Source organism: Cheilinus undulatus, linkage group 24 (genome assembly GCF_018320785.1).
Source record: "Cheilinus undulatus linkage group 24, ASM1832078v1, whole genome shotgun sequence".
Lineage (NCBI taxonomy): Eukaryota > Metazoa > Chordata > Actinopteri > Labriformes > Labridae > Cheilinus > Cheilinus undulatus.
The window spans coordinates 4,619,646-4,634,713 of NC_054888.1; the positions used below are offsets into that span (position 1 = coordinate 4,619,646).

General features: G+C 38.5%; 1 protein-coding gene across 1 annotated transcript in view; it reads left to right on the forward strand.

Annotated features, from left to right (window-relative positions):
- Window positions 1–623: 623 nt before the first annotated feature.
- The window catches only part of LOC121506207 (voltage-dependent L-type calcium channel subunit beta-4-like), a 41,398-nt gene continuing 26,953 nt past the window's right edge, over window positions 624–15,068 (forward strand). The window contains exons 1-2 of the mRNA XM_041781893.1: window positions 624–711; window positions 3,959–4,042. Of these exons, the coding sequence (XP_041637827.1) occupies window positions 649–711; window positions 3,959–4,042 (147 nt within the window). The 5' untranslated portion in view covers window positions 624–648. The remainder of the gene's footprint in view (window positions 712–3,958; window positions 4,043–15,068) is intronic.

Consider the following 15,068-nt stretch of genomic DNA (forward strand, 5'->3'; position numbering starts at 1 on the left):
TTTTGTAATTACTTGAGTTGACTTTGTGAAATATAAAAATTGGTTAGATGAGCCGAAACATTTAAGTGTGATGAATATGCAACAAACTCAGGAATCAGAGAGGGGTCAAGCACTTTTCCTTGCACTGAAGGAGTGATGGAGCTCTGAGTGAGACACGACCTGTAGTGGATGAATTGTATAATTCCCAAGTACGTGGGCAGTGATGGTTGAATTGTTTAAAGCCCACACACCCTCCTCTGTCTCCTCAGGGTGTGAGTGGCGTAAATTCGCACCACTGAAGTTGAAAAGAGTTGATATCCACGCCATCAGGTGACACATATTTTTTCGCATTTTGTCTAAATTCACGGCCAGGATAAATGATGTCCCCCGTCTCCCCCTCTGGTTTCTAAAATAGTCCCTTCCATCATTCAGCCCCAGCTGCTTTGAAGTGTCGCGAGCAGCAGCACTGTACATGCACCCTCCCCGCACGCGCAGCAGGACAGGAAGAAGCGGGAACATCTGTGGTCTCGAGGAGGAAAGCAGCAGAGGCACACGAGCGCTCATGCTGTGCTGTGTGTTGTGAAGCTGGAGCACGCAGCCCGGAACCCCCCGCCGCTCCGCTGGGCTGGACCGGAGCAGCCCGCGCTGTGGACCGATGTGCTGGCCGAAATGTCCCGACACATCTACATCAGGAACAAGATCGGAGAGGGCATCCAAGCGCCCATTTTTCAGGTAGGAAACTTCCAAAAAACAACCTAAATTCGAAAATATTCGATAAACGTATTCATTATGTTGAATTTTTAGACAGTGAATGACTTAAAATGCAGGATTCTTACACTTTACAGTGTATTTTTTTTTTTACGTATTTAATTGAAGTTTAGGAACACAAAGGCTAACTGACACTTTCTGGGGTCGAGCATTAAGCTAATTCTTTACGTTTTAATATATGAAACATCTTGCCCAAAACTGTTAAATCCATCTGTAAACATTTTAAAGCCAAGCTTAGAATACTATTTAAAAATGTGAAGTTGTCTCTTTTTGGTTTTGGTAACAGATCAGTCTGATTAAAACATGTAGAATGCTCTATTGCTGTATAATTTTCACTCTACATCAGAGTAAAATGTAATGTAACTCAAGAAAACTTCAAAATTCTCCTAAAATAGTACTCCAAATATGCTAACAAATAATTCACAGTTGAAAAATATTTTTTTTTTTTTTTTTTTTTTTTTTGCTATTTTTGTCCTTCTTTTGTTTTTTTAATGGTACTTAAAGTAGAAGATATCATAAAGATAATCCGTTTTATTTATGAAGCACTTGCAATCGAAGTGCTGTGCATAGAGCTAAAATAATAGAAATAAAACATTTGACAATATCAATATTTAAAAATGTAAAAACAGTAAAACTATTAAAAAAGGACATCAGAGATACAATTTAGGACTTATATCAACAGTTAACACGCCGGTCTTCAGCTTTGCTTTAAATACATCAGTGGAAGATGCCTGCCAGGTAGACTGTTCCACAATGTTGGAGCATGGAAAGAATACGCCCAGTCACCATCCGTCTATGTATGGACCTCTGGGACACTTAAAAGTCTGCTCATCTGGGAACGCAAAGCATGTTTAGGCATATACGAGTTCACCAAATCAGACAGGTATGATTGTGCATGCCATGTACTATTTTATAAGTTAAAATGTGCTCATACGCTGCTGCGTTCAGTGCCATCTGCAGACCTTGAAGACTCTTTCTGGCAAATCTGACAGAAGGACATTACAATACTGTAATCGCAGAGGACAAAAAGCATGAATAAGGACTTCCTGAAATGATATATATGATCTAATCTTGGCAATATTTCTGAGGTGGAAAAAGGCCACTCTTGTCACCTCTTTCATATGACAAACAAAAGAGTCTGATCGAAGAGGACACCACAAGAGTCTTGATTTGTCTTTGCAGTGAATGACAAGGTCACTCAGCCAGAGTGAAATTTTCAAACAGATGATCAGGCCGGTCCAGTAACCATCATTTATATATATCTGACATAGATAACTGTAAATCATCAGCGTATTCTTTCATCATTGTCTAGTTTGGCCTGACAGCCACGTGAATCCTGATGCCTGAGCATTCACTCCTTATCTTTGCATCATCATTTAAAATATTACCTACTTTTTAGCCCCCTGAGGAACTAATATGTACATTTTATTTTGGTTTCTTCACAATATCATATGCATATCTTATCTGAAGGGGAGCTGGTATCATCCTGCTCTTGATATATCCACAACTGCTATCCATAATCCAATCCACAATTGTTTCTTTTTACCATTTTTTCCTTTTTTTAGGTAAAAGACCACTACAGTGACATAGAGCACTTCTGTTGTAGAGTGATTGACACTCTTTGACCCGCCTCCCGACAACCTGTGAACTCACACACAGTGGAGACAGTGGTGATGTCAGCATATGATGAGCAGTCAGTGTGACATGGTGCTGGTGTGAGGAGACAAAAACATCGTGTGGTGTAGTACCACCACTGTAGCAGATGTCAAAATAGTTCTCAAGTCTGTGGCTCAGCAGGTAGAGTTGGTTGTCTTGCAACTCTTTCTTAGGGTTAAAGAATCTTTATTAAGCCAGGGACCACAGGTTTCATTTCCTTAACAGACAACCCACAACTAAGCACCAGGTCCTCAGTATGTCCATGCTGATGTGTTGGTCCAGACACAAACTGTGAGATTAAAAGACTCAAAGATATTTAAAAAGTCTTTGACCAGCGCCTTGTGATCACAACAAATGTAAATATTCAAATCACTCACAACTAAAATCTTCAGCAGAAAAAAAAGTCTGCAAATTCAGAGATAGTTTTATCATTGTACTTGGGTGGATGATAGATCACAGCAGGTAAAACAGGAGAGGGTCTGCTAAAGTAAAAACTACAATTCAAAGCTTGAGAAGGCAGGAAAGTTCAGAATCTGTTAGCCTCCTCCTATCCCTTCCAGTCTGGAAGAGCTGAAGAAACCAGTGTTGGGAGGACAGAGTTCCAGCAGGGGCGCCAGTTCACCTCCACGCAAACAAGTCTCTGTTAAAAACATCGCTTTCAGCTCATGGGAGTCATAAAAGTCAAGGAGGATGAAAGTAATTTGTAGATAGTGACCAGGTGTTTAAAAGAGCCTTTGGATTTTTTACCCTTCATGAGCTGGTGGAGATGTGCTGTCCGGATGACAGAGGCTACATACACCACCTCCCCATAATAAAAATATACTGTAATAGAACTGAATCAACTTGATTACACATCTGTAGGCCAGTAACTCCTCATGAAATTACATCTTGGAGTCTTTTGGCATGAAAACAAGGACACATATAATGGTTGTTTATGGTCAAACAGGCTTCTATCTAATAGAAAAGGTTCATCTGTAGAAAGATTCTTTCTGTAGTGTTTTTAGACACTTAAATAGGCTTTAAAATATAATAATGTATTGTATTGTTTTAACAAATAAGTAATTCCTTGTTAAGCCGGCAGATTTTGCAACATTATCCTAATTTTGTTTGCTGCATTTTGATATAAATAGCCGTGCATTCATAGACCTGGCTAGCTTTATCTGTCTAGGCTCCTCTCTGCTTCAGTCGAGAGACAGAAAGAGAGATGGTGACCCAGATTAATGGCCCTGTTTTATCAAATTCAGGGAAATAGGTTCTTACTTTTTGTCGGTGACATTGTCATTAACTCTGGAGACTTTAACAGAAATGGGGCAAATTACTGTCAGATAATTAATTTAGCTCCCAGGAGATGAACTCTGCTGTTATATTTGGACTAGAAGAAAAAGGAAGGCTGCAGAGGCTGAGAAGAATTAGCAGAAAAACATTAAGTATGAGCCACATTTTGTCTTGTTTTAACACTCAACAGATATTTTTGTAAATATGGAGGAAGCTGCAGTAATATTTTGTTTATAAAGAAGTGTTTCTGCTTCTTGAGATCTTATTTTTATTCTCCCAGGTGAATCGAGGGACCTACTCTAGAAGGAGCCGGCTGAAGAGGTCTGATGGCAGCACCACCTCCACCAGCTTCATCCTCAGACAGGTACTGATACACAGAGAAAAGGCCTGAACTTTGAAACCAAAAAATATGACATTTATGGTAAAGAGAAAATATCTGACTCATGTCTAGCTTCAATTTTAGGGTGCTTTTACAGTAGGCACAGTTGTTTCGTATCACCCCCTGGAGGATTGTTCTCCCCTCCCCTCTTCTGTCGGCCTGCTTTTATATTTGTAACATCGTTCCATCCCTGAGCTCACTTGTGTATGTACACAGTACCATACTGCAGGTGGCGGTATGTGTGTAGCTGGTTTGCAAATCCGCCAAGAAAAAGAAAGAAGTCAGATGTCAACCACTTGGTTTATAAACTAAATGAAAATTGTTTATGAAATATGCCAGCAAAGGAGTCTGTCCTGCAACCATGGATGCATTTTAGTCATTTTAAAGACATCAGCAACAGGCCTCCTCCCACTTCCACATCTATAAAGCAACTCAGAGGATGAAATGGGCCTGTCCTGTGGGGATACAGCAGGGTTTTTTTTAGAGACAGGAGACAACATCTTAACATCTCGCTTACAACAACTTACAGTTGTCTGGTAAAGTAACTTATAACAGGTTGTGTCAGGTTAGTATGGATCCATTCCATAAATCAAGAGCGTGCTCAACTCTCTGGAAGATCCTGGATCCAGGCCAACAACATTCCTTCTGTTTTGATTTCGAACCCAGAAGAGGGGTTTTTGGCTGCTTGAAAGGCCCCTTAACTAAGAGATTCCCCTGAGATCAAGGCCAATAAAAGAAGGTCTTTCTCCTGAAATCAAGGCTGGATCTTTAAAAGACAGATGATCATGAAATAACCTACATTTCCCAGAAACAGTAAAAGCAGAAAGAGTGGAGTAACTAAGGTGGAATGAGTTGGACAGATGTTCTTCCTAACTTTAATGCTGAGTTTCGACACAGGCCTCCTGGCTTTCTGCTGGCACATGTGGCAAGAATGACTTTTAACAGATGAGTGCAGAAAAACTAGCTGCCTTCGTGAAAAACGTCCTGACAGACCCCAACAATCAGTTTCCTTCCATGGCAATCGCTGTCCTCTTGCATTGATGAGTGCCAAAATGCTTATGCTCCTCTCAGTCCTGAGGGATTTATGCTGGCATGCCATGTAAAGCATCATTGCAGGTCAAATGATCAGCTTTAGATCATCCTTTAGTGTCTCATAAGGAGAGGAACACCCATGTATTTAGCCCAAGTGTTAAGGGCACCAAAGACCTTTCAGGTCTGCCTGGTAACTAGCTCTACAGCTGAATCGCTGTAGCGCTTCTCCTTGGCCATATTCTCTACCCAGGATTCTGTGAGTATGACATCCTCTTCTCCATAAACAGAGCCTGCTGACAGGCTACATGGTCAACGTCAAACCCAAACATTTGGAAAGTGAAGGCATCATGTTAAGTGTGCATCCATCTCAAGAATCAACAACATGTTCAACTCCCTGGATGAGCTCAAAGAAATCAAGCAGATGCCAGGCCATCTTCAATCAAAACCAGATCCCCAGGCTGATCTGAAGTTGATATCTTGAAGGAGAGGCTGCCATTAGATTTAGCTCAGAGAATTACACCCAGCCAAGTGGTGGGACATCCCTTTTTAACAATGAGCCATCAGGGGCATTTTTGTCATCCTCAGAGCCCAAGAGCTGAACAGAATGAGCCTAAGAGTAGTTGCTTGTCTCAAAGATCCAGCCCCAGGCCAACAAGCCAAGAAAACAACTACAAGTCACCAAGGGGGATAAGTCAGTAATGAGTCAGTAAAAGGCAGCTTGATTATCATGTATCATCTGGACCAGCTCTCCAGCTCTAAGGTTTTACTCCGGCAAGTGACCTTGCACACTGGAAGCATGTCTTCCTGCGCTGATCAGAGGGCCACGATCATGGGAGAACTGTGAGTTCACACAGGAATAGTATGTCAACAGTGGATTATTTTACCTTTTGGGGTTGATTTGTCATTCTTTATAATTGCCTCTGCCACGGGTGAGTACAGTGGAAAGTTTAAAAGGTTAATGCTTGTAAAGGATGTGTGGTTTTATGTAAAATTCTGTGGCTTTTTACCTCAAAAGTTAACTTATCCTCATCAGTGGTGCAATGTAGCTCTGTGACCCACTGACCTCCCAGTGACCTTTTGCTCACCCTGCAGGATGCCACGTAATGTTTACATAGCGATAATTTACGATTGGGAGCCTATGCATTGTGTTGTTACTCTATGCTTACGACTTCCCATTTGGAGCTTTCTGATCAATGGGAATTGATGTGGTTTGGCAGTGGCTGGCACTGAAAATAGGCCTGCAGTGCATCTCCAACGAAGTGTAGCAGGGTGGCGCTTCAGGCTTCTGCCCTCCAGTCCGGGAGGGCGGGCAGTGGAACTGTTCTGATTGACTAGTAGGGGTGGAAATCACAAATGGCCCCACGATACGATATTGTCACGATTCAATATTATTGCAATTTTAAACATTTTGCAGTACAGTGAGTATTGCGATACCATGTGTAATTTTATCATTAATATTATTTAATGTTATTTTGTTTATTGACATAATGATAAAAGACATAGTACTGCACATTGTATTACTATTGACTACAGCCATTACACAGCTGCTAGGTTTTATGTAAAGGTCTTGTCCCTTGATAAGGATTTAAGGATTAATGAAAGGGCATATTATTCATCTTGATTTCCTATGTAAAGAAATGTACAATTAGCATTGATAATGGTAGTTAATATTTATGACAGTTTACCACCATTGTGTAAAAAAAGGAACTATATGCAGAACTATGGAGAACTGAGGATTCAACCCATCTTGATGCATCATCAAACAAATCATTGGCATGATAATTGTCGTCAAATTGAATGATAAGACTCGTCAGGATGCACAGCTCTAATTTACTGTTGGTGCTATCAGCGGGAAAAATGTACAAGCAACGCCAGTATCAATGGTTTATGTTCTTCTATTGTATCAATGCAGAACTGTCCATGTCTTTATCACAATGCAATGCTAAATTTTTTATTTACAACACCTCTGTTATTATTATAAAATACAAGAAAACAGAACATTATCTAATACAGACACATTGCATAGCCAAAACAGAAGAAATGGACATTTAGTGTTGTTTATCTATTTATTTATTATTTAGAATATATTTGTCATGTTTTGCAAAAAAATTCAAAAGAGGACCCAAATGCAGAAAACTCAAAATGATTTAATTCCAACAAAAAGGCAAATCCAAAAAATCACTAAAGTCCAACACAAAGGAATAACTAAACTAAGGGACCACGAAGGGAAAAACTTAATCAATAAAACTTACTTTAACAAAGTCCAACAGCAGTCAAAAAACACAGGAGGCACGAGGAGTAAGACTGAGGTTCACACTGGGAAGACATGCAACGATCTGACAAAGAACAGGGAGAAACACAGAATCTAAATACACAGGGACTGATTGCTCAAGGAGAGACAGGTGTGCTTAACAAGACCCAGGTGAAACTAGTGAAGGTAATTACAGGCCGTTTTTGAATTCGTACTGATTTGCCCAAAATGTAGTTTGCAGTTTGCAGTATGCAAACAAATGCGAAAGTTGCAGTGTGCCAAAACTACCTGGATGACGTACTGATTCAGGAAAATTTCATGTCTGCTTCGCCTGCTGGCACCCACAATGCAAAGCGCCAGGTCAGAGTTCGTAGTAGCGGAGACTGGCGGAACATTTACCGGAGCGACTGACGGTTACAAGAAGTGCCATTACCTTTTATCTTTCCCTATTTAACATGTTCTACAGCAAAATAAGTTGTAATAGGGTCACTGTTGTTTTTGTTTTGCCGTTACGGCTCGTAGTGACTGGAAAGGTGCTGTCAAGTGTGTCCTTTCACTGCACTAAGCTAAAAACAACGGCTATAAAAATCCCGAAAAATCAAATAAAAACACTTCCCAGATTTTTTCTGTACATAAATGGATGGAAAACACTGTAGCGTCGTTTAATATTGACCAGGGTATGACGTACGTCTGTATACCTGAAACCAGCTAAACTGGGCCAACACAGTAACATCCGACTGGCAGTCATACTGCGTACTACTGTTGAACGCAGTGCGCAGTACATACTGCATACTGCATTTGGCAGGAGTATGCAGTAGGCCAATTCGAAAACAGCCACAATGGAGGGAAACTGAGACAGGAAGAAAAACTGGAATCACACACAAGGGAAGGCAACTGCAAAATTAAACAGGAAACATGGAACATTTCACAAGACAGTACCAAGAAATGCACAAGGACTGAAAGACAACAAAACAGTATACTAGACACTACAACTAAGGAAACAGTGAAAACACAGGAGGATACAAAGCAGCAAACTTAACAACCAAAGGGAATACAAAGAACACAAGGGACACTCAAACACAGGGAGGGACATGGATTACAGAATAACACTAGATGCTTCAAACTAAGACCTGGGAAAATCTACTACACAAAGAATGCAACACAAACAAAACACTGGAAGCTAAAACTCTAGAAATAAATACAAAGGAAGTTAAAACCCTGAAACATAAGACACAAGGTAAAACTTCAAATGTAGAATGTAAATAAAACACATTAGAAATCATACAAGACATGCTGAAACACAGAAGGTAATTGACTAAACAACACTAGACACATACAGTGCCGCTGCTGCTCTGACTCGTAGCCTGGGACCAGACGCTACTGCTGGCTAATTTTTTTGTTCACCTATTGTTAGGTTCTGTCCTGTCTGTTCAGATCCCACTGTTCCCCAGGATCCTATTGCAAGAAATGATAACAACATGCCTGTATTTATAAATGCAAATTGTGTATATAAGGCACCCTAGGTACATATTTACCTTTTTTAAAAAATGTTTTACCCCTTCTCCATTTTTTTACTTCTGTTTTACTTTTGTTCCTCTGTTTTTGCACTCTTTTTTCTCTAATTGTGTTCCCTTCACACCAGCTCATACCCACTTCTGACAATCAAAAGCTTACCTTCACACACTCAAGCTCACACTTGTACATGGTCTCATATCCCCATTTAGCTGCCATGTCTTTGTTATTTGTATACTTTCTGGTCCAAAAACTGAGTAATGGGATCGCTTAAGGTCATAAGTTATACTATACTGTTGTACTCATCACATCAGTCAGGAAGAAAGAGAGGAGTATCTATACTAATTCTTCAACATGTTAATTTTACAAGTACCAAAATTCATAAAGACTCTGAGGGGAGATTTGTTTTAATAAATGACTGTATTGATGGAATACAGGTTTCTCTTATGACCATTTATGCTCCAAATGAGGATGAGCCTGGTTTTATTAACACTATATTTGATACAATACTACAACACAGTACAGGTATACTTCTGCTGGGGGGTGATTTTAATTGTGTGATGTCTCAATTTATGGATCAGCAACCACCTTCTAAAACCCAAACTCCTAGAATGAGTAAAAGGCTAAAGTACCGATCCACAGAATCTGGTTTGACAGACAAAAGTTGAGACTTTATGTTCTACTCTCATAGACATTCATCTTATTCTAGAATAGATCTTCTCTTTACCCCCAAAGCAGAGCTATACAGGATAGAAGAGATACAAATTTTGCCAATCACCCAGTCTGATCATGCGCCTCTTGCTATAATGTGGGATGTAGGTCATAGACCTACAACTAACCAATGGAGATTGAATGCATCCCTCCTAAACAATAAGGACTTTACTGAGTTTGTAACAACTGAATTGAAAACCTATTTAGATACAAACACATCACCCGAGATATCACCTCTTATTTTCTGGGACTGTGCAAAAGCTTATCTTAGTGGTTGTATAATTTCATTTGCAAGTGCAAAAAAAGAAAAGTAGGGAAGGACAGGAAAATATTTTAGAGAACAAGATTCAACAACTAGAACAAGAACATAAGAGAACACCAACTTACAGGTTACTTGAGGCCCTCAAAAAAATGCATAGGGATCTACATAATTCAATTACAGGGAAAATCGAGGGCAATTTAAGGTTCACTAATCAAAACTGTTATGAAAATGGCAACAGGGCCAGTAGACTCTTAGCATTAAGACTTAAAAACCAGCAGTCATCCAACATAGTCCATAAACTACAATGTAATAATTCCGTACTTACAAAACCTGATGAAATTTCACAGTCATTTGGAGGGTTTTATAAATCCTTTTATAGTAACACAGATACCTGCACAGATGAAATGGAGGTGGCTAGATTTTTGAAAGACATTAAATTAAAGGAGCTACCTGAGCCTATGGCAAAAGAGTTAGATGAACCACTGAAAGAATCTGAAATACGGCATATAATATCTACTCTTAGAAACAATAAAAGCCCTGGTCCAGACGGGTTTATAAATGAATTTTATAAGAAATTTAAAGACATAATATCGCCCCTGTTATTGAATGCCTTCAAATATGCACTACAATCAAGAACGGTAGCCCCCTCCTGGAAGGAGGCTACCATAGTAGTAATACACAAGGAGGGCAAGGACCACACTAAATGTGAATCGTACAGACCTATATCGCTTTTGAACACAGATTTACGCATATTAACAGCTATTCTAGCAAGTCGCGTTAATAAAGTTATTATGCAAATAATACATCTGGATCAGACCAGGTTTATCACAGGCAGGTTCTATGGAGACAATGTTAGAAGAGTATTAATCCTGACCCACCCAGATGTTCTCAAAAAGGAAGCTATGATATTATGTCTTGATGCGCAAAAGGCTTTTGATAGAGTATCTTGGAAATACCTGTTTGAAACACTAAAAAGATTCCAATTTGGTCCAAACTTTATTAAATGGATAAGAACACTTTATTCTAATCCACAAGCTGCCGTTAAGGCAAACGGGTTCCTATCAGAGCGTTTTACTTTAGAACGCAGATGCAGACAGGGTTGTTCCCTGTCCCCTCTATTGTTTGATATCTGTATTAAACCTTTAGGACAGCTTATTAGAGACAATGACAGCATAAAAGGGCTGACAATAAATGATGAACAACATAAATTATCCCTGTACATTGACGATATTATTCTATACTTAGTGGAACCAGCAACTACTATCCCCCATTTAAAGGACCTTATCTCCACATTTGGGTTCTTCTCAGGGTACAAAGTGAATGTGGATAAAACCATGGCTATGGATAGTAGTGATAAAATTCTAGAAACGGTTAAAATCCAGAGCGGATTTAAATGGCCAAAAGATGGTATTAAATATCTCGGCATTCAAATTCCCATATCATTAAAAAACCTCTTCGATAAAAATTCCAAAACTACAATACAAAATATTAGCAAAGACTTAGACCGATGGTCAACCATCCCGTTGTCTCTGTTAGGTCGTATAGAGAGTGTGCGGATGAACATAATTCCTAAGCTTCTCTATCCATTTCAGGTGTTACCCATTGATATTCCTGAACCAATATTTGATCAATTAGATGGACTAATTTCAGCATTTATTTGGCAAAAGAGTTTGGCATGTGTTTTTATTCATTTATTTTCTAATTAATTTTGCGTAATGATTTTTATTTTATTCATTTATTTTCTTCTTCTTTCTCTAATTTTAAGAAAGCAAAGAATCAAGTTGTCCTGCATCCTCTATTGTCACCTCCAGTCTTTAAGTTCAGGCAAACCTGTAGTTAAACCCGAAAGCACTTGACACACATTTTGAAGAAAAATGCAAGCTTACATTTGAACCCAAAAAGGTATATTTAGTTTACTTTACTGGTATCAATGATAATGCAAATTTCATGTTTAAAAAAGATGAGATAGATAAACAATTTAGCACTATTTCTGTCAACATGAGTAACAGCACAGAGAAAAACTGAAGCAGCAGGAAACAGAGCTCCTGTACACTCCCTGGGTCCTTTTGAAAAGTCCTTTTTGCTTAGGAAGGTTGCTAACTGAGTGAAATGACCCGGAAGTATCTTTATTCTCTCCTTTAGCCAGGAAACACTGGACCAAAGGAGAGATGAAAAGACGACCAACAATTCTTTGTATAAACTTAATTTAAATTCACGCACCTGTTGACTGCTCATCAAAACGTGATCAATTTAACTGTAATTTTACAAGCCCCGATTTGAAAAGCTAAATTTATTGTCAGACTTAAAGTAATGTGATAAATGGAAAGAAATAGGGATGTACAGACATGAAAACTATACCATTACATTTATGACGATTTCATTTCCATTTTTATCCAAACAGTAAACCGATCAGTCAGTATTTCAAACTGCATTTGTGTCGCTATTTTGAAATATCAAAGTAATTGATAAAATTGGCATGTTGCCATATTGTGATAATTATATTTATCATCATAATTACACAAGTTAGACGCGGTTTATAGAGCTTTTCTCATGATGAGCTGAAAGAAAGACAACTAGAGTAGACTAATAAAATCAACAGACGAGAAAAAATGGATAGGTAGGGAATGAAACAATGATTTAATAGCATCACAAAATGAAAGGACTTAAATATCATTCATCTAGTTGTACAGACTTAGCAGAAAGTTCAGATTAAGAGAAAAGTTTCTGATGTTCTAGATGTTCACAGTCACAGTTCCTCATCCTGAAGAGACTTTAGGATATAAAAATCTTAATGATTTCATATTTATCACCAAGGTTTCACATTTCATTCGCTGCACATAACACAGAGAATGCACCGAGTGAATTTTGTAGTCCATAAACATTTGATTGTAGTTTTTACACAAATAACACACATCACATCCGTAACATCCCCCTATGGAAAGTTCGAGTAGATGCGAGTCAGATTCCCTAATCACTGCTGTTCTCCTTTCCTATCCTCTTACTCGCACCTTTCCTTGACGCTGTGACATTTTTCACTGAGGTTAAGGAAAAATGGATAGGAAAAGGACTTAGGAGGTAATTTTTTGGACTTTTCGAACAGGTACCCTGTGTCAGTGCCACCCAGGCCTCAGTGTTGATTGGCTAGTAGTTGTGTGACATCAAGCCAGTCAGATACTGTTGTGGGCAGGTCATTAGATGAGACTCTGGAGGGTGAAACACAACCAGAGATGACACACCTTGCAGTTCAGCCAAAGTAGAACACCTATGAATTAACTAGTTTTTGCCAATTATCGGTAAAATAAAATGCCGATACTGATAATCGGCTAAATGCCAAACATCGGAATCATGAATCGACCAGGGATAATTGGTCGACCCCTAATTAATGCTAGTGGTATTGATAAGGACTTAGATATAAAAGAAGCTTTGGATTGAAAATATGACTTTTATCTGTTTTCTTTGCTACCTTTGGTACTTTTTATCCCATCAAACATAGAAATAATGGATAATATGTCATATAAGGCAGTGTTTTCCAACCATTTTTCCTTGTAGCCCCCCTACATGTACCTAAGAAAAACGGAGCCCCCCCAGGACCAAAGAGAGAAGAAAAAGTGACACACTTTCATCAAAAATCAACATAGATTTTAATTGTTTCACTGATAAAACCCTAAAAAAAGGCCTTTGCATACCTTTCTTATCTAAAGACCTTTGTGTAAACTATTTAATAACTGCTTTATTATGGTTTTAGTCAATATTTGCAAATCTAATTTTGACAGCTTCAGAGCAGACAAAGCCTTATGGCTCCTCTAAGATCTTTGGTGCCCCCCCCCCAGTAGGAGTGGGAGAAAAAAACTGATACAGAAAGACAGAGAAAGATAGAGAAAACTAGTACAACATGGGAGGACCAGGGGAAGGACATTAGGAATGCAAGCAGGGCACAAATAAGATGGACATGACACATGAGGTTTGCAAGAAGTGCTACGTCAAAGTAAAACACTGCGGAAATACGACAAACATGAGGGAAAGACTTATGCTAAATCACCTAAACAGTTGAAAAAAAATAGTAAAGATCCCAATATACCATAATATATGGTATCACAATACTCACTGTATTGCAAAATGTTTAAAATCACAATAATATCAAATCGTGATCCATGGTGATAATGTCGTATCGTGGGAACACTGGTGATTCCCACACCTATAAGGCATCTTGATTCAAAACAGTATCAACTATCAAAAATGATCACATCCTTATCTGATAAGGTTGTCTTCTTTATTTTAGTGCTTTTACAAACAAAAAGTGTAATGTACCAGTGCTGATTTTAGTGGCGTTTTTAATTTCAAACTTAACTAGGGGTGCACCGATCGATCGGCCAAAATCAGTATCGGCGCCGATTTCCTTAATTTTAGGAGGTCGCCGATCTGCCGATCCTTGTTAATAAGATCGGTTTCATACACCTCTACCTGCTAAAATGTGAAAAATAAAAGACTAAAGGAACTGATATTATTTAGTAGTTTGGACAGCAATGCTTTGTACTTTACATTTATATTTGTCATGATCCAGGTTCTGATTTGTTAGGTTATGAGTTTTTCTAGTGTATTTCCTGTGTTTAGTTTTGATCCCTCGTGTTTTCCTTGTTCTGTGGTTTCCATGTTTTTAGTTTTACTTTGTATTTAGGTGTCCTAGTTTGTATATTTCTGGTGTTTAGTTCTTAGGTGTTTCTTGTAGTCCTTGTGTTTCTGTGTATTTTGTGCGTCATGTTTAGGTTATTCCCTGTGTTTTATGTTGATGTCTTTGCCCACGCTACTCCTCGTGATCTCTCCTCGTGCTTCTTTTGGATTTTGTTTAGTTGATTTTGATTCCTGGTTTTTTGTTTCAAGTAAGTTCTTTTGTTTAAATTAAATCAGTTCTTTATTTTATCTGCATTTTGGGTCCTCCATTTTGAGTTTTTGCCTGGAACCTGACAATATTTGAGAGAACTACCTCATGTGCAGTTAAAACAACAAGTTTGTATTGTTTCACGGGTATTGTTCAATGTTATTCAATAAAATAAGATTGGAACAATAATGGTGTATGCTGTCAGTTATAAAAAATCGGAATCGGCAGGTCAGGCTTTTTAAAGATCGGTGATTTGTGATCGGCCAGAAAATTGCAATTGGTGCACCCCTATGATTAACGGATTTAAAGGATGAATCTGTTCTTTTTCAGATTTTCAACAAATACAATAATACCGTGATATACTGAT